Genomic DNA, 26,404 nt, shown 5'->3' with positions numbered 1-26,404 from the left:
GTAAAATGAGAGAGCCAATGAGCTAGACGCAGGGTCCCACAATGGCACCCGTCAGCACCTGGGTCCACGCAGTAGAACAAGCTCCAAAGAACGGCTGCCACCAGTGTCTGTGTTCCCAGGGTGAGCCGCAGCTGCCTCCCACCTCAACAGGAGACTCTCCAGGACCAGGAGTGTATGTCCACCATTCAATCATCTGCTAGAAGATGGTGTGGAAGTCACAGAAAAGTAGCTTGGGCAAGAAAGAAATTAAATTGTGATGCAGGTCTGCTGAAACCACAGCTAACCTGGCTGAGAGCTCCTGGACGACGACGATGACATATGAAGGCAAACACATTGTATTAGAGACATTTTCTCTGGAACATATCATCAGAATTAAAAAGAAATTGGATTCCATGGAGTCCTTATCACTTCTCACCCACCAAAAATATGCTAACTAAACGGACAAATAAATACATTAATTGGAAATCTTAAAAAAATGTAGTAAAATGAATCATAAGCATAATGCAGTTTGCATGAGCTATACAACAGCCTCATATAGACCAAATATAAATTTACAAGTGGGACTTCCCTGTAGGTCCAGTGGTTAAGACTCTGCGCTCCCAACGCAGGGGGCCTGGGTTCGAGCCCCGGTCAGGGAACTAGATCCCGCATGCCGCAACTAAGAGCCAGCGCAGCCAAATAAATAAATATTAAAAAAAATTGTTTACAAATGAGTGCAAACAAGAGGATAAAAGGAGACCTAAGAATGATGGTAGGGACTTTCCTGGGGGCACAGTGGTTAAGAATTCGCCTGCCAATGCAGGGGACACGGGTTTGAGCCCTGGTCCAGGAGGATCTCACATGCTCCAGAGCAACTAAGCCCGTGTGCCACAACTACTGAAGTCCTTGCACCTAGAGCCTGTGCTCCGCAACAAGAGAAGCCACTACAATAAGAAGCATGTGCACTGCAATGAAGAGTAGCCCCCGCTCCCTGCAACTAGAGAAAGCCCAGGTGCAGCAACGAAGACCCAACGCAGCCAAAAAAAAAAAAAAAAAAAAAAGAATGATGGTAATGCTTGAAAAAGGGGGAGAAAAAATCCTAAATATTTGTTCATCTTTGTAAAGTTGATTTAAGATGTAACATCAGCATATATACTTTATTTGGTAGGCAGTTCATGTGATAAAGTAAAAAGATTATAAATAAAGGAAAAGAGATTAGCTAATAACTTCACATTTTAAAAATTACTAACTGGGCTCAAATGATACTAAATGCAGAGTTCAATAATTAAAAAAGGTTTAAATCTGTGATCTAAAGGGAGCCTTTAACATGAAATATTTATTGTACTTATACTGGGCAAAACGAAAACTTTACTGGGCTACACTTTTAGTTTGCCTTAATTTAAGTAGGGATTATCATTAGCTATATATGTTTTAATTTCAAAGCATCAAATTTTTTTTTTTTAAAGAACTTTAGTACTTTTTATATTTTTTATCTTTGTCTGCGTTGGGTCTTCGCTGCTGTGCGCGGGCTTTCTTCTAGTTGTGGTGAGCAGGGGCTACTCTTTGTTGTGGTGCACAGGCCTCTCATTGTGGTGGCTTCTCTTGCTGCAGAGCACGGGCTCTAGGCACGCGGGCTTCAGTAGTTGCGGCACGCAGGCCCTAGCATGCGCGGGCTTCAGCAGTTGAGTCGTGCAGGCTCTAGGGCGTGTGGGCTTCAGTAGTTTTGGTGCATGGGCTTAGTTGCTCTGCAGCATGTGGGATCTTCCCGGACCAGGGATGGAACCTGTGTCCCATGCATTGGCAAGCAGATTCTTAACCAGTGTGCCACCAGGGAAGTCCTTAAATTTTTAATCATAAATTTTCTCTGAGAATAAAAAGATTAAATTTTTGAATTAAAAAATCAACTTAACTAAGCAGCCTAAAAGTCAGCCTTCCACACATAATTTAAAGATTTGAATTTTGCTTTTTTTTTATTATGATCCCAGCAAATGTTACACTAGAGAAAATGATTGGGGAAATACAAATAGATTCATTAAGAACACAGGCTGATTATTCGTATCTACTACATTCAGAAGTATGCAAAACAATTTAGTTATATTGCAATGCTGTAACTCCTTTTCCTAACAAAGCATTATTTTATAAAACTGTAGTGTTGTATTGATTCAATTTTAATACAAAATACTTATATACATAATACAATATAAAAGTAAACTGTGGTATAGTGCCTTCACAAAGGGATCTATTAAGGCGCTTTACAAATACACCATTATGTTGATCCAAATTACTTTTTGTTTTAGATTAAAACAAACAGGCTAAATGTTTCACTTTAAATACCAAAGGGATTTTTGTTTATTTTTGTTTATTAAAGAAAAATTTCTAAGGTACCTTAGGTAACAGCAGCAGCAATATCTAAAAATCCTCCCACTGTATTCTCTAATTTCAACATATTATTAAGTCAGAAGAAAACATTTCCACTCACAGTTTTGCACTTTGCAACAGCAGAAGGTAATAACTTTTTAAAAAAGTCAATCTCAAAGTGACTTCTTAGTCATACATTCTATAGTTTCTATTACAAATAAGGTAGAAAAGATACAGCAACAGGGCCTGCCTTAGGACGTCACTGGACAATACATAACTGTATCTACAATTACATAATTATAGAACACATTTCATAAATACCACTGATATGCATAAAAGGGGTGAGTATAAGAAAGACAGCAAGTTTTTTTTTTTAATGAGTGGGAAAATTATTTAAAAAAGAAAACGTCAATGTTTTCACTCCATTTCAATTGAGAGCATACAGATTTTCGACATCGTTCTCATCTTTTTGGTCAGGAAGCACCAGATTCTTCTATACTGGAAGATCTGGATATAGTTTGGGAATAAGACAGCTAATAAGTATATCCAAACTGCTAAAAATGCAGATACGAAAGGCTTGTACACTGCTTCAGATAAACACAAAAAGCTTATACTGTCAGAGGAAATTTAAAAGAATACAAAATTTGTAGTGTCTGTTACATTTGAGGAATAAGGGCAACACAGATTTTGGGGGGAGGGAGGGGGAGAAGACAGCACCTTAGTTTTCCTACAATGTAAATGTAACAAAGTTGGTTTTGTTCCGTATTGCACCATAGTCCAGAAATAAAACAACTAAATGGAAATTTCAATAAATCTGACTGAGAAAGCCCGAAGAACAAGGGGGATAACTTAAAAATTTGAGTACTGAGCTAGAAAGTTCTTGAACTAATTTGTTTTGCATAGAATTTTACAGGACTAATCAAACGTTCCATGAAGTGAAGACTGCCATCTTATATAGTGCATTTTCCTACAATCCTCTGAGTAGAAGTCCTTCAGAAATATTTATTAAGCTTGTAACAAGCCAAACATGTATTTCAGTGCCCTCAAAAGGGTGTGTTTAAAATGTCTTGGTGCTGTACCAGCAAGAGAGGCAGTCCTAAGGATATCTTATCACATGGTACAGACCTTTCACACCATAAATTATCAGTGTTTATACAAGATGTGCTAATCTGAGTACTAATTAGTAAACTTACAGCAAAGTTCCTAGTTTAATATATCAGTGTTCTTGCAGGACAGAGGTCCCTAACCAAGAGTTTGTGACAGGTTTCAACACATCCAAAATCCCTAAACTGCATGCAACATTTTGTGCGTATGTGTTGATGTGCATTTTTCTGGGAAGAGAAGCCACAGCTTTCATCAGATTCTCGGAAGGGCCAATGACTCCCAAAGACCTACCGTTACATAGTGGCTAATGCACTGGTTTACAAGCTGAGAAGACCAACTATAGAAAGGCCACCTATAGAAAGGAGGGAAGTGTGAGCTGATAAATCTTTTTTGCTCTCCCCAATTTAACCAGAACAGCTTTGCCTTTAATTTTACTTGCATACATGATTCCATTAGCTTTTATTTGAAGAAAGCTGTAAGTTTGAAAAATCACTAAAATTATGCTTCTTCTCCACAAATATTGTTTTGATGAAACAATTCCCTATCACTGGAGCTTCAGGAAATAAAATACAAATTTTACTAATGTGAGAATAGAGCCCTTTCCCCCTTCCTAAAAGTTAAGCTAAATGTATTTTGGTATGAAACCACAAGTTGTCCTTATACCTAAGTATTATATAAAACAGTAATGCTGAAAAACATACTGTTTAACCTTAATAAGTTAGGAGGTTTTGAATTTTCCTAAGACCACTATGTATTTTTTCCTAATTACTAATGGCCACCTTAATTAGGAGTTAAATAATGTTTTTTTCACCAATTAATCTCTGCCTACAGGTAAAATATTGCCAAATAGCCACATTTTCTTTTGCCAGTAACAATCTGTGTATGCATCTCTGTTCTGAAAGAGGAAAACTATAACATTACTGATGACATAATCGAAACTGTCACTATATAGAAAAAGTACTTTTCTAGTAAGTACCCACAAATAATTTTTAATTAAAGTTTCATATGAAGCTGAAAATGATCTCTCTGCTTAGGATGTGGAACTTTTTTTAAATTTCAAAGTAAAAATATGAAAGATTAGCTTTTAGTATTGAAAATTTAATTTATGGCAGCTTTGTTCCCTTTAAAAACTGAAAGCAGCATTAAAAATACCAATATGAAAAGAAAATTGGTAGTGCTTTGCTTCTTTCAAAGCCAGTAATTTTCTGAGATATGTTAGAAAATTAAATATTCCACAGATGGGATAAAAGGATAAACTGCACTAGTTTTCATTTGGATGAGCATACTGTTTCAACCTTGTATTTCTTAGTTACAAAATGTGAATTATACAGATTATCATTAGCCTAGGAACACTCACCACCATGATGGCTTCATTTCTATAGCTTATTTTTTTCCAAAAACAAATTATGGGGGAAGAAAAAAAAAACACCTCTGTAAATGTGGGGTATATTTCATATTTGGTTAAAGCAAGATAAAACTAAAACTGTCTTTCAAAAAATTTCAAAAATTCTTGTTTTTTTAAAAATTATTTAGCATATGTACAAATAGATATCAGGCTTCTCCTTTTAAACAAAGCACTATTTTTTATTTTAAGTACTTTAAGTACCAAGAACTGACTATAATATTCAGCTCATAATTTACTTTATAACAATTTTTTTCTAAATTACTGATTAAAAAGGCTGGAATAAATTAACATTTCAAAAGGATTTCCCATAATTTAGGAACATAAAAAATTGTACACAGAGCACACATACATAGCTCTGTTACATTTGCATAATTTTACTCTCAGAGCTTCAAAAACCCCTGCGTTTCAGGCCTTTTTGCAAAGCCTCATTACAATTATTTCCTAGTGTGTTAAACATACACTAGGTCACGATTTTTGATCTCTGAGCCTGTGTGCTGATCATCTTCATCTGACTGTTGCTCTGGGCCTTGTGAATTAATATATTCATATTCAATAGGCTTTGGATAATTATATGGGTAGCCATTGTCATCAAAAAACCTCCGAAAGGTAAATTCATAGAAAGCATGTTCAGGGTGCTTTCCATTTTTATACCATCCGTTCAGAGTGTCATTTACATTTTCTTCTTCATTATCATCACTCCGTAACTTATCAGGATCAACAGGATCAAAATTTGATGTATCTGTTGGGTGTGTGATTTTAGGAATGTATGAAGCAGATTGCTGTCTCAGGTCACTGGAAAAATCAATTGTTTTAAAAAACGGATGAGCTTTTATTTCATCAGCACCATTCTTGCCTAAGCGATCTTCTGGTCCTCTGCAGAGTTTAATAATAAGATCAGAGGCTTCAGGACTCAGTTTAGCTTGTGGTGGGATATGAAGAGATGTTTGCCAGTTGATAACCTTTAAGGAAGATTTTTAAAAATTAGAAGGAAAGAAATAAGAAAAACAAAAATTTCCTCCAAGTTTCAATTGCAAAAATTTTACTGGACTATCAGTATTTTCTTAAAATAAATTGCATTGTATTTCACCTTCCTTACCTTTTTATTTTACTTCATTTTTTTGGCCATGCCGCACAGTTCGTGGGATCTTAGATTCCCCCATCAGGGATCGAACCCAGGCCCTTGGCAGTGGAAGTGTGAGTCCTAACCACTGGACCGCCAGGGAATTCCCTCACTTTCCTCACCTTTAATAATGAATCGGTGGGAAATAACTTTTCTTTCCATTCCCTCCTCTCTAGGCAACTTATACTCATATTACATGACTCACTGTAAGTTTTAGTTCCCCTGTTAAGACCTTCAACCTACGGTAGAAATGACTTTCTACTGTGCCTCCCCAGTTCTATATATTTCCTTGTAGCATAATATCTCTAATACTTTGTGGTATCTATTTATGTCTGTGTCCTACTACAGTATAAAATTTCATAAGGCTATAGACCACGTTTTGTCTTTGCATTTCCCAGTGTTTGGCAAATTGCCTGGCACATAATTAATAGATATTCAATAAACACTTATTGTTTTGAATAAACTGGAATGAGGGAGGGAGAAAGGAAGAGAGGGAGAGAAGGGGTAGGTCTCCATAAATATTTATTAAATAAATGAATAAATGAACTTCATTCTTCCTTATTCATATATGAGCTTATCAGCACTGTGTAGGGAAGAAAATTAAACGCCCTCTTCAATAACCAAAGTAAAAACTCAATGGACCCTTTAGGCCTTGGCGCGTGACTCGGCTCAGTCCAGTTCAAGATGCTGATAAACAGGCTGGTGCTTGAAAGCTTTTTGAGGAGATAACATGTATTTGAACATGTTATGATTGATATATACAGAGTAGAGGTTTTTGCTTACTGTCCCTTTCATGGTGGTAGCAGGGGAGAACTTCTGAAAAGGTGCCAAATATCTGCAAGAACATGTATCTGCCCCATAGAGAATTTCTGTAGAATTCAATTCCATCTAAACTATTTAAAATCATTTTTCTGCCAACCAGCCCCAGCCTGAAGCCCAACATAGTAACTAGACTAGCTATCCTAGCAATACAACTATCCTAAGACAACTTTGTCAGCTGTTTTAACTTACAAAGGTTAGTTCTAAATCCCATTCTTTTGACTATTCTAAACATTGTATGTTTCAAAGTATCCTTTTAAAAACTTGATTTTTTGTGCTTACATTTTTTTCTATAAGAGATTATTTTGATGATTAAATTTGACCCCTTTGACAGAAAATGGATTAGTGGATTCCTAAGGATCAGGGAGGAGTTTGTGCATAGGGTTTCGGGGGCGGGGGGGGGGGGCAGGTGTTGAAGAACTGTTCTACACTTTGATTATGGTGGTGATTGCATTTGTCAAATTTCAGAGTGAAAAAAAAAAAAATTTCAGAGTGAGTTTTACTGAATGTAAATTCAACGTGAATAAACATGACTTTAAAAACTTAAAAAAAAACAAAAAACAAAAACTCAATGGATGGGCTCAACAGCAGAATGGAGATGTCAGAGGAAAGAATCAGTGAACTTAAAGAAAACTCGATAGAAATGATACAATCTGAACAACAGAGAGAAAAAAGAGTTTGAAAATATGAGAACCTCAGTAACCTGCGGGACTATACCAAAAGGTCTAATGTTGGTGTCAGAGTTCCAAAAGGAAAAAATATGTGGTACAGAAAAAATATTTGAAGAAATGATGGCTGAAAATTCTCCAAATCTGATACAAGACAAACCTGTAAATTAAAGATGCTGTTTGGTGTCAAGAGACACCAAACAGGACAAGCCCTAAGAAATCCATGCCCAGACAAATCTTAATTACAACACTGAAAGCTAAAGAAAATTTCTTATATGTAGCCAGTGAAAAATGATGCATTACTTGAGGGAACAATGATTTGAATTACTGTAGATTTCTCATCAGAAAACTATGGGGGACAGAAGTGGATACGTTTTAAAGTGCTGCAAGAACTGAAACCCAGACTTCTATTACCAAGTGATAATATCCTAAGGAAGGTGAAATAAAGACATTCTTAGATGAAGGAAAACTAAAATGATCTGCTGTAAGCAAACATGCTCTAAAATATTTGCTAAAGGAAGTTCTTCAGACAGAAGGGATTGATAGAGAAAGAATCGTAAAACATCAGGAATGCAGGAAAGCAAGGAAAATGCTAACTATCTGCGTAAATACAAATGACTGTTCTCATCTTGAGTTCTTTAAAATAAGTTGATGGTTGAAAACAAAAACTGTAACATTGTTGGATGAGGCTTTTTATTTTTTTTGATGTGGACCATTTTTAAAGTCTTTATTGAATTTGTTACAATATTGCTTCTGTTTCATGTTCTGGTTTTTTTTTTTTTTTTTTGGCCAGGAGGCACGTGGGATCTTAGCTGCCCATGCTTTGGAAGGTGAAGTCTTAACCACTGGACCACCAGGGAACTCCTGGATGAGGTTTTAAATGTATGTAGACGTGATGTATAAAAAACTAAGACACGGGGCTTCCCTGGTGGCACAGTGGTTGGGAGTCCACCTGTCAATGCAGGGGACTCGGGTTCGAGCCCTGGTCCGGGAGGATCCCACATGCCGTGGAGCAGCTAGGCCCATGTGCCACGGCTACTGGGCCTGTGCTCTGGAGCCCGTGAGCCACGACTACTGAAGCCCGCGTGCCTGGAGCCCATGCTCCACAACAGGAGAGGCCACTGCAGTGAGAAGCCCACACACCGCAACAAAGAGTGGCCCCTGCTCTCTGCAACTGGAAAAAGCCCGCGCGCGACAGCGGGGTCCCAGTGCAGCCAAAAATAAATAAATAAAAATCAAACAAAAAAAAACCTAAGACACAAAGGGTAGAGAATGAAGGGGCCTATATGGTAGCAAGGTTCTACACTGAACTTTTAGTGGTAAGATACTGATTCTAAGTAGACAATGAAAATTTAGTACGTATCTTGTAATCACTAGAGCAACCTCTAACAGAACTATATAAAGAGATAATAGTCAAAAACACAGTAGAGTGAGATCTCATGGAAAATGGCAAATAGGAAGCCTCAGTGGTCAGTCCCTCCACAAAAACAATCATTAAACTGAGAAAAAAAAATTCAACTCTTATCATAATCAACCATTTTGGTACTGTGGAATCTGACTTGACCCTAAGAGCAATGAGGGGGGTGCTTCATGAAGGGAAAAGCTGCTAAAAACTGTAAGATAGCAGTGTGCATGAACCGACTACCATTCACCATTGCTCAGCCCCACCATGGTTATGGAGAGGGCAGCCCATTTTCCTGGTATGGTGCCAAGGTAGGCAGTAAGGACCCTGCCTTCCAAAAATTTGAGGCTGTGCATTTTGGTTGGTCTTGGTGATTCCCTGAGGGACCAGTCCAGAGGCCTGCCTTTCTTTTGACCCTCTCAGGAATACGTAAAGAGAGAGACATGTTTTTCTTTTCTGATACAGGCATTTAAGGAAACCTCTATCAAGTCACTGGATTAGGCTGTTTTTCTTTAACTTCTGAGAGTTCTTAAATAGTCTAGAGATAAGCCTGCTGTTGGGTATGTGACCTGCAAGTATTTTCTCCCAAACTGTAGCTTGTCTTTTCATTGTTTGACTATGTCTTTGGCAGACTAAAAGTTTTTAATTTTTGATGAAGTCCAAATTCTCAACCTTTTCTTTAATGAACCATGATTCTGATGTCATTTCTAAGAACTCTTCACCTAAGCCCAGGCCATAGGGATTTTCTCCTACATTTTCTTTTAAAAGTATAGCCTTTATGGGGCTTCCCTGGTGGCGCAGTGGTTGAGAGTCCGCCTGCCAATGCAGGGGACACGGGTTCGTGCCCCAGTCTGGGAAGATTCCACATGACGCGGAGCGGCTGGGCCCGTGAGCCATGGCCACTGAGCCTGCGCATCCGGAGCCTGTGCTCCGCAACGGGAGAGGCCACAACAGTGAGAGGCCCGCGTACCGCAAAAAAAAAAAAAAAAAAAAAAAGTATAGCCTTTATATTTTATCTAGATCTATGACTCATTTTGACGTAATCTTTGTGTAAGGTGTGAGGTTTATGTTGAATCAGTATTTTTTGTATATGGCTGACCAATCTTTCCATCACCATTTGTTGAAATACTATCCTTTCTCCATTTGTACCTTTGTCAAAGAACAAATGGCCATATTTGTGTGGTCTTATTTCCCTACTCACTATCCTGTTCCATTATCTGTGCGTGTATCCTCTTGCCAATATCATACTGTCTGGACCACTGTAACTTTATAGTAAGACTTAAAATCAAGTAGTTGATTCCTCAAACTTTGTCCTTCTTTTAAAGAACTGTTTTTGTGGGACTTCCCTGGTGGCGCAGTAGTTAAGAATCCGCCTGCCAACGCAGGGGACACGGGAAGATCCCAAATGCTGCGGAGCAACTAAGCCCTGTGCGCCGCAACTACTGAGCCTGCGCTCTAGAACCCACGAGCCACAACTATTGAAGCCCGCGTGCCTAGAGCCTGTGCTCCGCAACAAGAGAAGCCACCACAATGAGAAGCCCACGCACCGCAACGAAGACCCAACATGGCCAAAAATAAATAAATAAAAAATAAATTAAAAAACCCCCCCTGTTTTGTTATCAGTTTCTTTGCCTACCCATATGAATTTTAGAATTGGCTCACCTATACCTACAAAAATTCCTGCTGGGAATTTTTATTGGATTTGAGTGAAATCTGTAGATTAGTTTTGGGGGAACTGATAGCTTTACTATGTTGAGTCTTCCAATCCATCAACACAGTATGATTCTCCATTTATTAAGATCTTGTTTTTTTCCATCAGAGTCTGTAACTTTTAGCATTCAGATCTTGTTCATGTTCTATTAGATTTATACCTAATAGAATTATAGGTATAATATGACCCAATATTATACCTAAGTATTTCATTTGGGGGAAGCTACTGTAAATGGTATTGTTTTAAAATTTCATTTTCCATTTGTTCATTGCTTGACTATAGAAATACAATTGATTTTTACATAGTACCCTTATAACCTACCTTATAACCCTAACCTGGCTAAACTCACTTATTAGTTTTTTGGAGTTTTGCACAGATTCCCTGGGATTTTCAGTATAGAAAATTATGTCATCTGTGAATAAAGCAAGTTTTAATTTTTTTCTAATCTTTATGCCTTTTATTTTTTTTGTTGCTGTATTACACTGGCTAAGACTTCCAGAACTTTGTTGAGTAAGACTCAGTAGAATAGACATCCTTGCCTTGTTCTTGAAATTAGGGAGAAAGCATTCAATTTTTTACACGCACAGCACCCACACAAATACACATGTATTTATACATATGCATATACTTACAGATATACATATATATTAAAATGAAGGGGAAATAAGGACACTTTCAAACAAACCTGACACAAACCTGAAAGAATGCATTACCAGTAGACCTGTAATAAAAGAAATTCTAAAAGAAGTTTTAAATATAATGTATTAAATGCAATGTCAGAAGTTGTAACCTGAGGAGAGCATCATAGAAAATATGATATCTTAAGACATTCTCAGAGAATGATTAAAATGACCAGGAGTGAACCAGAAAGGGGGAAGGCTGTGAAACATGGGAGAGAAAGAAGGACATTCCAGACAGAGGGAATGGTACGAACAAAGGAACTGAGGACAAATTTGGACTTTAACCCACAGACAAGGCCACTGAAGGGTTTTTTAATGGGACAATTTATGGTCAAAATTGTGAGCAACTTTTCATTTAAGTGCCAGGGAGATACAGACATTTGTTAGTAGTTTGAGGCTAGAATGTGCATGAAAGGAAACAAAGCCAGCAGCCAGTAGTAAGAGTAAACTGGAATACATCTTCAAAAGGTACTAAAAACTTCTATGAGAATGAAATATGAATGTAGTGTATGAATGAGGAACAGTGATATGATGGAGATAAGCGTTCACTCATGGAATTTTAGTGGGTTCCTGTATCCTTACAAGTTCTTTCTTTAATTCTACATTAAGATGCTCAAAGTAAAGGACTGATAAAGGTGTATGGTATTGGGACTTCGTAACAATTCTTTTGGTATAGATTCTACACCTTACCTTCACTTGTGTTTCAAATGGTGTTTGTGCCAAGAAAGGAGGTTGTCCCACCAACATTTCAAAAAGAATGACACCAACACTCCACCAGTCACATAACTGTGTATAGCCTAAAATAAGATACCAAAGTTATGGTTATTCATAAGCACTTTAAAAAAAGTGCTCAGAATTAATACAATCAAAATTAATATTAAATCAACAATTTATACTGTAAAATTAATACTTTTATTATAAGCCTGAAACGAGCCATATTCTAATGTAAGTTTCAGCTGGTCTAAAGGCATACTGAGATTATTTATGAAACAGACGTTTTACCTGTTCGTAACAACACTTCAGGCGCAATATAATTGGGAGTCCCAACCAAAGAATGTGCAAGACATCGCTGGTGCTGGCGTGCAGCTCTCCGCTCTAGCGGCTTCAGTCTATCTCCACATCGACAGTTAGAGGGGTCACCCCATTCATTACTGAAATCCATACTATCTTGCCGTGGATGGTCACCTGTATAGTAAAAAAAAAAATAAAAGCAACAAGAGTAAACCTAGTCTGTTTAACCTTTTGACGTCATAGTTCAGAGTTAACAACGCTTCCCCTTGTTGACAATCAGGGGGATTGTCAACTGATGGTGTTTATTAATAATTAGAGCCTGCACTCTTGAAATATCAATAGGATAAGTTTTACACTAAGAAAAATAAGCCTAAGATGCAGTAATTTACTCAATATTAAGTGATGACGGTAAAAATCATTTGAGTAGGTAGGATTGAGAATTTGGTACTCAGACTGCTCTGCAATACTACTCTGGACAAAGTTTCAAACAAATTAGATTTGTGTTTCATTCATTCAGCAAATGACAACGATAATAATAAAGACACTATTCTCCTCTCAGGCAGCTTCTCTGTAGGGGAGAAATACAACAAACAAATACATATATAAGAAACATAGTGATGCATTCCATACAGAGAATCAACATGGGGTGGTGATATGGCAAATGTTCTAGGGTGCCTTGGGAAGACCAACTGAGGTGACATTTGTAAAAAAATAAGAGGAACTCAACCATCTGAAAACCAGAGCAAGGCACCCACACAATCCCAACAGCACCAGAGAGAAGAGCAGTGTGGTTCGTGAGGGGAGAACGGTAGGAAATAGAGCAGGAGCCAGTGCACAAGGGTGTGCGAGCGAAAGAAATGGTCTGCTTTTTCCTCGAAGTGCAGCAGGAAGATACTGGAGAGTGTGAAGCAAGAGAATGAAAAGGTCTGATAAATGTTTAAAAAAGAAAACTTTAACTGCTGTATAGAGAATAGATTATAGGGGGAACAAGGGTGAAAAAGAGATCAGGTAAGAGGCTATTACAGTGAAGTTTGGACTGTGATGGTAACGGTGCACATGGAGAAAAGTGAACAGATTGAAGATATATTTAGATATATTCTGAGGTGGAGTAAGCAGGACTTACTGAGGGATCAGATGTGGAGTGTACGGAGAAAGAATCAAGGATGGGTGGTGGTAGTACAATTTACTAAAAGGGAGGGGGAACAAATATGGAGGGGGAGAAAGTAAGAGTTGTTGATTGGCAATGTTAAGTTTGAAAGATCTATTAGGAATCCTTGTGAAAGGGAGAGGCTGTTTCTGAAGAGAGATTTGGAAGTCATTGATGTACAGCTAGTAATTAAAGCCATGATTGGATGAAACCATCTAGGAAAAAAAATATTTGAAATTAACCTAACTGTAATAATCATCTAGGACGTTTGATTAAAATACAATTTCTACCCTCAGTGGAGATTTTCAATCAGAAGACTGGAACAGAGCCTAAGAATCATATTTGTAAGATGAACCCCAAGTAATTCAGGTGAATCTGGGGAGACATTAAATTATGTTAAGCTGAATATTAAAGTAGGTTCAGGATCTACTCCTAGTAGTACCTCAGTTCTATCCATTTAATGTCAATCTACTTGTGTTCACAAGAAGCACTTGAGGCCAGTTATACTTACCTCAGAGGATTGCTGTAAGCATTAAATCAGAAAATATGTAAAGCACCTAGTCATAGTGAGTATCCAACAAATGTTAGGTTGACTTACACTTCCATTAGTGCTTGGAGGGATCTTGGTGAGGCAGTGTGGTATAGAAGAAATAACATGGGCCCTGTAGGCAGACAAACCTCAGTTCAAAGCCTAGCCCTTACACTTATCTTCTGTCTGACCACGGGCAAGTTTCTTATTCTAACTTAGCCTCGGCTTCTTCACTCTGCCCCACAATGACGTTGTGAAGATTAAACAGAATCATGTACATAAAGTGTTTAAGGTTAAACAAGCTGTATAACAGTCATACAACAGAAGCCTAAACAGTCGTGAAAATAAATGTTATATGCAGGAACACAGATGAACCTCAAACAAATAAAGGAAGTCAACACCGAAGACTACATATAGAATGATTACATTTAAATAAAGGTTCAAGAGAAGGCAAAATGAAATAATAAATTATTTAGGGATATATACATATGTGGTAAGAGTGTAGAGAAAAGTAAAGAACTGATTATAGCGTTCTGAAATACTCCTGTGGAAGAAAGAAAAGGAGGTGATTGTTTAGGGTCTTCAAATAATCTAGTTCTTAAGCTGAATGGTGGGTATGGGGCTTCATTTAAAAATTATTTTCAAATTGTTATTTGTCTGACATATTTCAAATTAATAAAATGTAAAGAGATTAACTCAAAAATGTTAATGATATTTAGAAATAATTAATTCTAGCACACTCTTTCATTTTATAAATCTAAGTGTCTAAAGGATTCACCCACATTTATCCAGTGGAGTCAAGACCTGACCCAGGACTTCTGGCTCCCATCCAGGGATAATACCATCTTATATTTTATTGCATTATAAATCATATGCATATGTCCAAACAAATTTTATGATTTTACTCACCACTCTGATAGTACTTAGAATCATGCGTCCATCTGAAGCCAGTGCAGAGGCCGAAGTCAGTCAATTTAATATGACCATCACGATCAATCAAAATGTTATCAGGTTTAATATCTCTATGAATAAAACCCATTTTATGAACACTTTCAACCGCACAGGTAAGTTCTGCTATGTAGAATCGTGCCAGATTTTCTGGAAAGATGCCCATTCTAATTAATAGGCTCATCATATCACCCCCAGGAATATAGTCCATTACAAAGTATAAATTGTCCTTGTCTTGGAATGAATAATAAAGACGAACTACCCATTCGTTGTCAGCTTCGGCCAGGATATCTCTCTCAGCTTTAACGTGAGCAACTTGATTTCGAAGCAGAACATCTTTCTTTCGAAGAGTTTTTGTTGCATATAAAGCCTTAGTATCTACTTTTCTTGCTAGACAGACTTCACCAAATGCTCCTATTCCTAATGTCTTTATCTTCACAAACATAGACTTGTCCATTTTAGCCCTCTTAAGACGGATGTAATTAGACTCTTTTTGGCAAAGCATCTTTCTCATTTGATCTTGGGCATCTTGAGATAATCCAACCTAGGCAAATAAACTAAATGTTAAATGAGGAATTATCTTCTATACTGAATATTAAGAAATCGCTTGGAAAAAATTCAGGCATATATTTAAAGGTTAAATGCATAATAATTTTTAATAAAGCATGTTAGAAATCTAGAATATACTTCAGAGAAAATTAATTATCAAAAGTGCAGCATAAGAAATAGTTAACAGGATACACAAGGTGAGTGTATATGCAGAGTCTGCTGTAGAGAGCAAGGAGAAGATGATATCAATGTTCAGCTTTCTACTCTTCTCTAATGCACTCAAAAAACACGTTCCCATGTGCAATAGCCAAACATGTTAACATGCACCCTCATCTATCTCTCCATGCATATTCATCCCAAACTACGTAATTAGATTGCTTTCATTATATGCATCTTTTTGTGGAATGCCTATGCCTCAAATAGTCTTCTTTTCATTTTATCCTTCATGAAAAGAAATTCTTCCACTTCAGGTTCATTTATTCTAAAAAACTGATGTATTGAGAACAAAAGAATGTCTTTCCTAATCTAACCACTCATTAACAGTCTGTCTTTCCTTTTATCTTTCTCAGGGCATTAGAGTAAGGGTAGGACTCACAGCCACCACTAATGCAAAATGCAAAGGGTATGTCCTACCTTTTTTAAAAGGGACAACTTTTTTGATTACAAGGTATCTTTTAGATATTTTGGAATGTTTCAAAGAATAGTCAGTGTGACTTATGAAGATACCAAAAAAACAGATAAAAACAAAAACCAACGTCTAAGTAGATATGGAATACCTGGATTCAGAACGAATGAATAGCTCATTTTTGACTAGTTAATGAAGAATTAACTTAAGAATTTAAATAGAGGGCTTCCCTGGCGGCGCAGTGGTTGAGAGCCCGCCTGCCAATGCAGGGGATCCGGGTTCGTGCCCCGGCCCGGGAAGGTTCCACGTGCCACGGGGCGCTGGGCCCGTGAGCTATGGCCGCTGGGCCGGCGCGTCCGGACCCTGTGCTCCGCAACGGGAGAGGCCACAGCGGTGGGAGGCCCGCGTACCGCAAAAAAAAATAAAAAATAAAATAAAAAAAGAATTTAAATAGAAAAGGAATTTGATTTGAAAAGTAGAGTAGAATTCTAGAAATGCAAGACTAATTAAAATATAGCAACCTCATGCTTCTGTCAGGATGCGCGATTGCATGCAAAATCTTTTAAGGGTGGCATGCCAGACTTAGTACAGAACTATTTCTCTAAAAATCTTACTTGCCTACACAGTAATGGAGGCTACAGAAGTCAGCAAAGCTTCCAACACCATAAAAGTTTAAATCAGCTATTAGTGAAAGTGAAGAGGAAAAAGGAAAAATAAACTAAGAAAATACATACAGACAGACTTTAGTAAGAAATCCTAAGAGCTAAATATGGATAAGTCATACAGGTTATCATGGTATCTCTCACCTCACAAAATTCAATTTATAGCAGGAGTAACTATACTGTGAAATCAGATTTAGAAAAATCATTTTAAAAGAATGGCTCTCTCAAGTTTCACAAGGAAGTTTAACACAAATTTAAGCCTCTTGGCTTTTGAGCACTAGATGTAAGATTAGGAGCCAAACCTTTAAACTGTAAATACAGGATAAAAATAATAATGAGAGTACCACCGTAATATCTAGTGAAGAGATCTACATGGAATCAACAACAGATATTAATCTAAAGTGTTTAATTATTCTGATCTCCTTTTTAGTAGTTTGATTTAATAATTTCAACATATTTTTCTAGTACATTATAAAATTAGAAGGGGAAATAACTGAAAGGAGATGTGTCTTGACACTTTCTAATAAGACCAATCTGATGAATAAGCCCCCAAGCCCAAAAACTACTGTAAATAAAAATAAATGTTTCATAAGTTTATCAAGAGATGGGACCCAGATATTTCTAGTTTATTTTAAAATGTAAGATAATGTGTAAACTCTAGAAAAAAACCCTTGCTCCAATTTCCATTAAAGGGATTATGCATACCTAAACTACACACTGTAAACTTTACTTTTCTTAATTTATTACAACTTTATTATAAAAAATTCTGAGTAAATCATGAAATGCTAAAATAAAATGGTATAATCAAAAATACTTAATGTTTACTGACTTTTAAATAATTGATAATATATTTAGGATAAAAAGAAAGAAAAATACTGGACCACAGTATTTTAAAATAAACAAGCAAATACATAATCAAGTATAAAAATGGACATTTTAAAAGGTTTTATACTCAGCCGTAAAAAAAGAATGAAATAATGCCATTTGCAGCAACATGGATGGACCTAGAGATTGTTACACTGAGTGAAGTCAGACAGAGAAAGACAAATATCATATGATATCGCTTATATGTGGAATCTAAAAAAAAATGGTACAAATGGACTTATTTACAAAACAGAAATAGAGTCACAGATGTAGAAAACAAACTGATGGTTACCAGGGGGGTAAGGAGGGGGGAGGGATAAATTAGGAGATTGGGATTGACATATACACACTACTATATATTAAATAGATAACTAATAAGGACCTACTGTATAGCACAGAACTCTACTCAATATTCTGTAATGGCCTATATGGGAAAAGAATCTAAAAAAGAGTGGATATATGTATATGTATAACTGAATCACTTTGCTGTACACCTGAAACTAACACAACATTGTAAATCAACTATACTCCAATAAAAATTAAAAATTTTTAAAAAGAGGTTTTACCCGCATCATTTCGTTCTCTAATTGTTTTTTACGATGTAGACGCTGCTGATGAGATTTGAGTACATTTTCTACATGTTGCTCCATAAAGAATTTAAATGCCTGAGGAGAATAACTTTGGATACGAGATTCCCTTCGCTCTTCATCTTTCTTGTTTTTCCTAACGGTGATAGGTGAAGTGGTAATCTGTTTCTTTTCTTTATCTCCATTATCAACATTTTCATAACTTTTCTCACTCTCATCTTCCTTGGGCAAGCTCGGCTGTTCCTCTTTGCTAGATTTATTGACTGACTCATATGGAGGAACAGATGGGTTTTGGTGTAGCAGATGTTTGGGGTAAGGTGGTGGTGGACCTTGATAGTTTGGAGCTTCAGCAACAGGCGGCATAACGGTCATATTTGAAGTGGTACCCTCAGAAAAAGGACCAGGTTGAACAGTTTGAATTGGCTGTGGTATCCAAGAAGGGTGTGTAGGTGCTAAAGCAGTCTGCAGCTCTGGTTTCAATACACGTATACTTTTCACAGGCTGTTGAATGGGAGCTGGTGTAATAGCAGTGACTGTTGTAGCCGAAGGCTGCGAATTAGCAGAATGACTTGTTCTATTTCCTAATGGGTTATTAAAAGAATTTGACCTCACTGGTATGTTAGGTTGCCATGTAGGGATTTCATGTCCACTGCTCGGGGATGACTGGGCAGGAGCAGAAGATGACTGAGGCCAAGTTGTTTGCAGTCCAGGTACATTAATGTTATAAAGTTCCATGTTATGACTATTTCTGTTTGGCACCATCATAGACTGAGGAATATTCCCATTTGTGTATGATGAAGGAGCAGCAGATCCTCCTGTCTGTAAAGCAGAAGGGCTTTGTCCATTAGCTGGGGTCAGAGGGTATGGAGGCGGTGGCTGCCGATTCACAGCGCCAGCAGGGACAACATTTTGGTGTATCATAAAATCAGTCTGGCCACTACCATTCTGAATTCCAGGTCTCCCTGGTGGAAAGTTAAATTTGTTAGCACTCTGCATGATGATTGGTTGCCTGCCAACAGGAACAGAATTAATGCCTCTCTGTCCCTGATTAGGAGGATTCATTGGGGACGTGTTAAGAGGTGGTGGAGGATAGCCCTCCTGCCAGGCTCCAGGTGGAACAGGAGAGATGCGGGAGATTACGTATTCCATGTTCCCAGAATAGCGCTTTGTTTGAGTGTTTGGTTCCCATGATGGGGGAGGTGGAGTTGTACCTCTTGGCGGGGGAGTCTGGCCTCTTGGAGGTGGTGGAGGAGTGACACTCCTGACTTGAGGAGGTGGGGGGGGGTTCACTCTCTGTCCGTTGCTAGGGTGAGCTTGAGTAAATGCTGTTATACCAGATCCTGACAAAGGTCTTCCTACATCTGTCTGTGAGTTGGGACTTTCAGAACGATAGGCCACACTTTCTCCTAGTGGTGGGCCATGTCTCTGAGGAACTAAGGATTCTTTAGAACCTTTCCAGCTTTGTTTGCGGTTAACTGATTGTTGCACACTCCCTATGGGAATAAAACAAAAACAAACAAAAAAAAAACATGTTTTTTTAACCTCTTACTTTTGAAAAATTTAGCTTGGAATTCTAACACTACTAAATGATAATTCTCTTTCAAGAATCACAAAAATCAAATTTGAGTATGTGCTTTTATTTTACCTTTTAAAATTTTATTTATTTTTGACTGGGTAACACATTCTCATAGCTCAAAATTCAAGCAGTACAAAAGGACACCCACCCCGCCCCTTGGGCAACCAATGTCACTGAAGGTAACTAATGTCATCAGTAAGATATTTTAGGAATACACAGGTAAACAGTACTAGAAAAGGGAAAGGGAACCCTCCTATGCTGTTGGTGGGAATGTAAATTGGTGCAGCCACTGTGGAGAACAGTATGGAGGTTCAACAAAAAAACTAAAAATAGAGTTGCCATATGATCCAGCAATCCCACTCCTGGGGATATATCTAGACAAAACTATAATTTGAAAAGATACATGCACCCCTATGTTCATAGCAGCACTATTTACAATAGCCAAGACTTGGAAACAACCTAAATGTCCACTGATAGATGAATGGATAAAGAAGATGTGGTATATATATATTTTATATATAACACACACACACACACACACACACACACACACACACACACACACACAATGGAATATTACTCAGCCATAAAGAAGAATGAAATAATGCCATTTGTAGCTACATGGATGCAACCAGAGATTATCATACTAAGTGAAGTCAGTCAGAAAAAGAAAGATAAATACCATATGATATCACTTGTATGTGGAACCTAAAATATGACACAAATGAACTTACCTAAAAAACAGAAACAGACTCAGACATAAAGAACAGATTTGTGGTTGCCAAGGGTGGGTGGGTGGGGGGAGGCGGGGAAGGGTTGGATTGGGAGGTTGGGATGAGCAGATGCAAACTATTATATACAGAATGGATAAAAAACAAGGTCCTACTGTAAAGCACAGGGAACTTACATTCAATATCCTGTAATAAACCATAATGGAAAAGAATATGTATATGCATAACTGTATCACTTTGTTGTACATCAGAAACTAACACTGTAGATCAACTACACTTAAATTAAAAAAAGGATACCTCCTATATATACTATTGTGCCTGGGTCTTTTCATTAAAAAAACTGAATATTCTGTAGTAGTACATAAAGTGTTTCTTTACCTTTAAAAAATGTTATTACAGTTTTTCACTATATGGATGTACCCAAATTTACTTAATCAGTTTCCCTACTGATGGCTGTTAAGGTTGTTTCCAGTCTTTTGTTTTACCCCTCCCCCACAAAAAGCAATGAAGAATTTTGTACAGATACCATTTCATATATATGTTAAGTAGACAAATTATTAGAAATGGCATTATTGAGCCAAAGGATGTGTCCATTTGTAATTTTCATAGATATAACACTAATTTTAAATACATTTCAGTATGGCTTTTAAAACAAAAAAAGGCAGTAGGGGATAATTAGCTGAACACTAAATAAGGTAGAGATTTACAAAGTCTCTATTTAATGGAATTTCCAAATAAATTAAACAGGCAAGAAAACATACGATACCAAAAAAAAAACAGAAGTATTTAAAATAATCTGGTCACTAAGAAAAGTATAATACATTTAAAATATATATATAAAATACATTCGTATAAGATATGATACATATAAATAATACATTCCAGGATTAAACATTTAAGTGTTAAAGATGAAACCATACAAGTACTAGGAGAAAACCAGTGAACATTCGATAATATTGGGGTACCTCTTTGTACCTCCTGGGAAGGTCTTCCCAAGTATGACAAAGGTAGAGAACATACAGTAATAGACTGATAGATTTAAATACATAAAACACTTAGCACCATTCAGAACAAAACAAGAAACACCCACAAATCTGAAGGGTCAACATCATCCTGGGAGAAAATACATTTAATAACACATGAAAAAAACCTGGTAAATATTCAGAATGTACAGTTTAACATTCTATTTCATCTAGGCTGGGCAGCATCCTGGGTCTATGACTTCAGGGAAAGTCATCACTCTGGGCAAGCTAGACAAGTCCTCTGACCACAGGCTCGGTGTCACCTTCCTCGGATAGTCAGCTGAGGCCAAATGCACCAAGTCACTCTCCCAGCTTTTACCAGGTAAGACGAAATCTCTGCAACCCTCAAGTACACTGCCATCCCTACTGCTCTGCACCTCCCATAAAGTTCTCTGTGTTCTTCCACTTCCTAAACCCTCCCACTGTTGCCCTCTAGACACACTCTGTTCTATAACTAGCAAATGCCCCTCGATCACTAACCTCTGCTCCAAGCTTTCCCCCCACGTCCTTAAAGCTGGTTATCGTCTGCTGACATTACTTTCCTTTCAGTCCTTTGCAATCAAGGTTTTCTTCAAAAATAAACTGGGCTAAAAGGTGGAACTCCACTTCTTTGCTCTCCATTTATGCTTCCAGATCATTGTTATTTCTGCAAACTCTTTTTAAAAAGCCAGTTCTTTGGAAGCTCATGCTATCTGTGGGAGGCCACATTCATTCCTCTACTGGTCACCCAATAAACACCTACGTGCTCGCCCTCATTTACCCATAACTCTGGCATTCTACCCTAAGCCCTGACAACATTTTATAACTTCAACATCCACATGGACGAACCATCCATCACCCTGGTTCCGGGTTCAATCCCTGGTCAGGGAACTAGGATCCCACAAGCCACGCGGCGTGGCAAAAAAAAAAAGAAGCGAAAACTGGGTAAGAATTTTGAAGTACCAAGTTAGAATCCTGAACGAGTTCTGCAAAATAATGGGACATCCTCGCTTGGATAACTCAATGAACCTAACTAAACCTTATGTCTAAAACCAGACTTATGATCTTTCTCCACCAAATCCTGTCCTCCCTTAGCATTCCCTTTCATAATGTGAGGTACCACCATCCATTTTTATACACCAAAAACCTAAGAGTCATCCCACTCCATTATCACCCACCATATGCAATCTATCGCCATGTCCTTGTCAATTTTACTCCTCCTATCTCTTTCTTATTTCATTCAATTTTCTCCACCACCATCTCCCTAGTCCAAATTACCTTCATTTCCTGTGAATTGTATTTCTTATCAAGTCTATCCAGACACCCTCCTTTGCTCTCTCTAATCCGTTCTCATCCATTGCAGCTATCTTTCTGAAACACAAAGTTAATCATGTCATTACCCTGCTTGAAATGTTTCCATAACTTCCTGCTGCTCTTAGGATAAAATCAATAGACAGTCCTGCATAGTCAGGCCCCTATGCACTTCTCCATTCATATCTTATACTCTTGTTTTCAGCATTCTAGCCACTTTCATTTCTTCGAATGTGACATCAAAACCAGCCAAACAAGCCATGCATAGGAACACTCCTCCTCATGAAACCCATCCCCATTAACCCTTGTCTTTCTTCAGATATCAGCTCTAGTATCAGTTTCACAGGAAGGTTTTCTCTCATCTCCTTGATCAGGTCAAAAATCCCTCTATTATATAAGTCCATAGTACCACATAACTGCCCCCTCTTCATTCATACTTACATAGTTGTAATTCTACATGTATTTGTGTATTTGAGCTCCCTTACTAGATCTCAACTCCACGAAAGGGCAAGAACTTTATATCCAATGCCAAGCAAAGGGCCTGAAATAGTAGTTGATCAAGAAAAATTTGCTGAAAGAATGAAAAAATTAGGCCTCTTATAAATCAATTTAAAAAGACAAATACAAGATTAGGAAAGAATTAAAATGTCAATTTAAAAATAATAAACAAATGTTTAAGCTCACCAGTGATCAAAGAAATGTGAATGTAAAATGATAGTATTTTCACAACCATTAAATATACAAAAAGGATAATACCTAGGATTTACAAATATAGGCATTCTCATATTAAACTGACTGGGACAAAACAAGTTGGCAACACCCTTCTGGTCAGCAATACAGGCATACCTCGGACGGAGATGGTTGCGGGTTCGGTGCAGTTAGGTGAATATTGCAATAAAGTAAGTCATGTGAACTTTTTGGTTTCTCAGTGCATATAAAAGTTATGCTTACACTTTATAATATATGTATATATGCACATATATATACTACAGTCTAATAAGTGGGCAATAGCATTATATCTAAAAAACAATGTACATATCTTATTAAAAAATACTTTATTGCTAAAAAATGCTAACCATCATCTGAGCCTTCAGCAAGTCATAATCTTTACTGGTGGAGGGTTTGAAATATTTTGATATTTATCAAAATATGACACAGAGACATGAAGTGAGCAAATGCTGTTTGCAAAATGGCACCGACAGGGCTTCCCTGGTGGTGCAGTGGTTGAGAGTCCGCCTGCCGATGCAGGGGACACAGGTTTGTGCCCTGGTCCGGGAAGATCCCACATGCCGTGGAGCAGCTAGGCCCGTGAGCCACGGCCGCTGAGCCTGCACGTCCGGAGCCTGTGCTCCGCAACGGGAGAGGCCACAACAGTGAGAGGCCTGCGTACCACAAAAAAAAAAAAAGAAAAAAAAAAAAAGAAAAAGAAAAATGGCACCGACAGACTTGCTTGATGCAGGATTGCCACAAACCTTCAATTTGTAAGAACTGAAATGTCTGCGAAGTGCAATAAAGTGAAGCACAATAATATGAGGTATGCCTGTGAGAAAAACTTTTTGCAAGTCTTTGAAAATTTACTTTTACCAAATCATCAGGAATGTACAAAGATTTAGGTACAAGGGAATTTACTGCAGTGCTGTCTATAATGGCAAAAAAAAAAAAAAAGGAAACAAGGCAAATGTCAAAAAATGAGACTGGTTAAATAACATATGTGGTAAGTCTACCTTACTGTAGCTAAGTATTCTGTAGGCCATTTAATAACAAGGGAAGTTATACATGGTATACTAAGTGAATAAAGTAGGTTTTAGTATGACCCCATTTTTTGCTTAAACAATAAGAATCAATGTACACACATATAAACCCACTCCAGTTTTTGACTGAGAAACAAAACATACCAAAATCTTGTGGGTATTAATAGCGTTTTTTTCGCTTATTTACTTTCTAAATGTTCTATGATGAACGTGTTTTACAATAAGATTATATACATAAAAAAGGAATAGTCTGAATTATATTTATGGTTAAAAAGAAAACTATTTCAGTTGCATTATAAGCAATCAAGCAGTTCTCAGCCTAGACTGCTGCTTATCAGAACTACCTATGGAACTTCAGGGCCCCATCTGCAAATTCATTTTGGTGTAACACTATAATGTTATTTTTCTAGCTTGAGGCTTTCACTTACCGTGATGCTTTTAACAATTTCTAAGACAAAACACTTTATATACTTAAATATTTTTAAGTATTATAAAATAAGAGACTAGGAAAAAAATTTGATTAATCACCTGGCTTTAAGTTGGCATTAATAGGTCTGGCAGCTGCTGCAGCCATCTGTTCCCGTCGAGGATCTTGGTAACTCATTTTACTAATGAATTCAATTGCAGCTTCTATACTTCTGTTATTAGTTTTCTGAAGAGCCTGTATAACCATATCCTGGTATGAAGTTTTAAAAACAGAAATAAAATTTAAATCTTATAATTAATAAGAAGGAAACAACACTATAACTTCCACTGGAGAAATTCATAATTTTGAAGAACAAGGCCCCAAGCCAAAATTTAATGTCCTGTTTGTAAAACTACTTTGCGGGGAGGGGCAAGATAAGGGTAGGGGATTAAGAGGTACAAACTACTATGTATAAAATAAATAAGCTACAAGGATATACTATACAGCACAGTAAAACTATAAAAATCCATACAATCTCAAATTACTAAAGAAAACAAACCCTCAAACTCTTCAAATGTTTCTTTAATATTTTCACCTTTATGTAATGTATTACTGTTTTCTTCTAGGGTTTTTTCCCAGATACATGCTTCTGAATTTCTCATTCTTAATTTCATTCTTATATAAACAAACAGACTATCAGATTGTTAAAAAGGTATCAATCAACATACTGGAAAACACTCTTTCGTACTGTTAAAGTATTTTATTAAGCATCTTTATCGTTGTGTTTACTAGTAAAAGAGCTATGTAGTTCTGGTTCCTACCTTCTTAGAGTTTACATTTTCACACAATTTTATTTATGAGGACACAAATATAGGACAAATGGTAGAGGAAAAACACTCAGACTTTATATGATTTGATGAAGACTTTAGGAGGCTACATGGTATGAAAGAAAAAACAGGGAGTTTGGAATCAAATGGAACCAAAGAGGTTGAGTTCCAGTAGCCCTGCATTACTATGCTTTGTCTGTCATGCTTAGAAGCAAAACTACACTCGAGTGATTGGAGATTTATGTGCCCCACTTTAGAACTGTGTGAACTCTGGTAACTTATTTAACATTTCAGAGCTCAGTTTCTTCATCTGTAATACACTCAGAGTTGATGTGAGGATTAAACAAGAAAACATGTAAAAGCACGGCGCCTGGAGCTCAGATATGGGTTGTCCTCCTGCTCTGTTCCGTGTCCTTTATTTTATATGTAAACATAAATTATACACTAACATGCAAAAAGTATACTGATACACATTTTTCAAGAGGGAGGCAGCTACTTACTTGTCCTAGAGGATTTAGTATTTCAAACAATATTTTTAAATGAGAAATGGCTTAATAAGACTAACGGGTGACCAGGCTATTGATAGATGATCCTCTTACTCAAAATGACTGGAGATGATTGAGGCCAAGCAAA

At 37.2% G+C, this 26,404-nt stretch overlaps 1 protein-coding gene across 1 annotated transcript in view; it reads right to left on the bottom strand.

The window, feature by feature from the left end:
• Positions 1 to 1,922: 1,922 nt before the first annotated feature.
• The window catches only part of LATS1 (large tumor suppressor kinase 1), a 41,956-nt gene continuing 17,474 nt past the window's right edge, over positions 1,923 to 26,404 (bottom strand). Inside the window, exons 3-8 of the mRNA XM_032650979.1 lie at positions 25,067 to 25,214; positions 18,148 to 19,661; positions 14,843 to 15,425; positions 12,249 to 12,431; positions 11,937 to 12,043; positions 1,923 to 5,805 (exon numbers count right to left, since the gene is read on the bottom strand). Coding sequence (XP_032506870.1) covers positions 5,296 to 5,805; positions 11,937 to 12,043; positions 12,249 to 12,431; positions 14,843 to 15,425; positions 18,148 to 19,661; positions 25,067 to 25,214 — 3,045 coding nt within the window. The 3' untranslated portion in view covers positions 1,923 to 5,295. The remainder of the gene's footprint in view (positions 5,806 to 11,936; positions 12,044 to 12,248; positions 12,432 to 14,842; positions 15,426 to 18,147; positions 19,662 to 25,066; positions 25,215 to 26,404) is intronic.

The sequence above is a fragment of the Phocoena sinus genome, chromosome 12, assembly GCF_008692025.1.
Source record: "Phocoena sinus isolate mPhoSin1 chromosome 12, mPhoSin1.pri, whole genome shotgun sequence".
Taxonomy (NCBI): domain Eukaryota; kingdom Metazoa; phylum Chordata; class Mammalia; order Artiodactyla; family Phocoenidae; genus Phocoena; species Phocoena sinus.
This window is presented reverse-complemented; position numbering and strand designations above follow the sequence as displayed.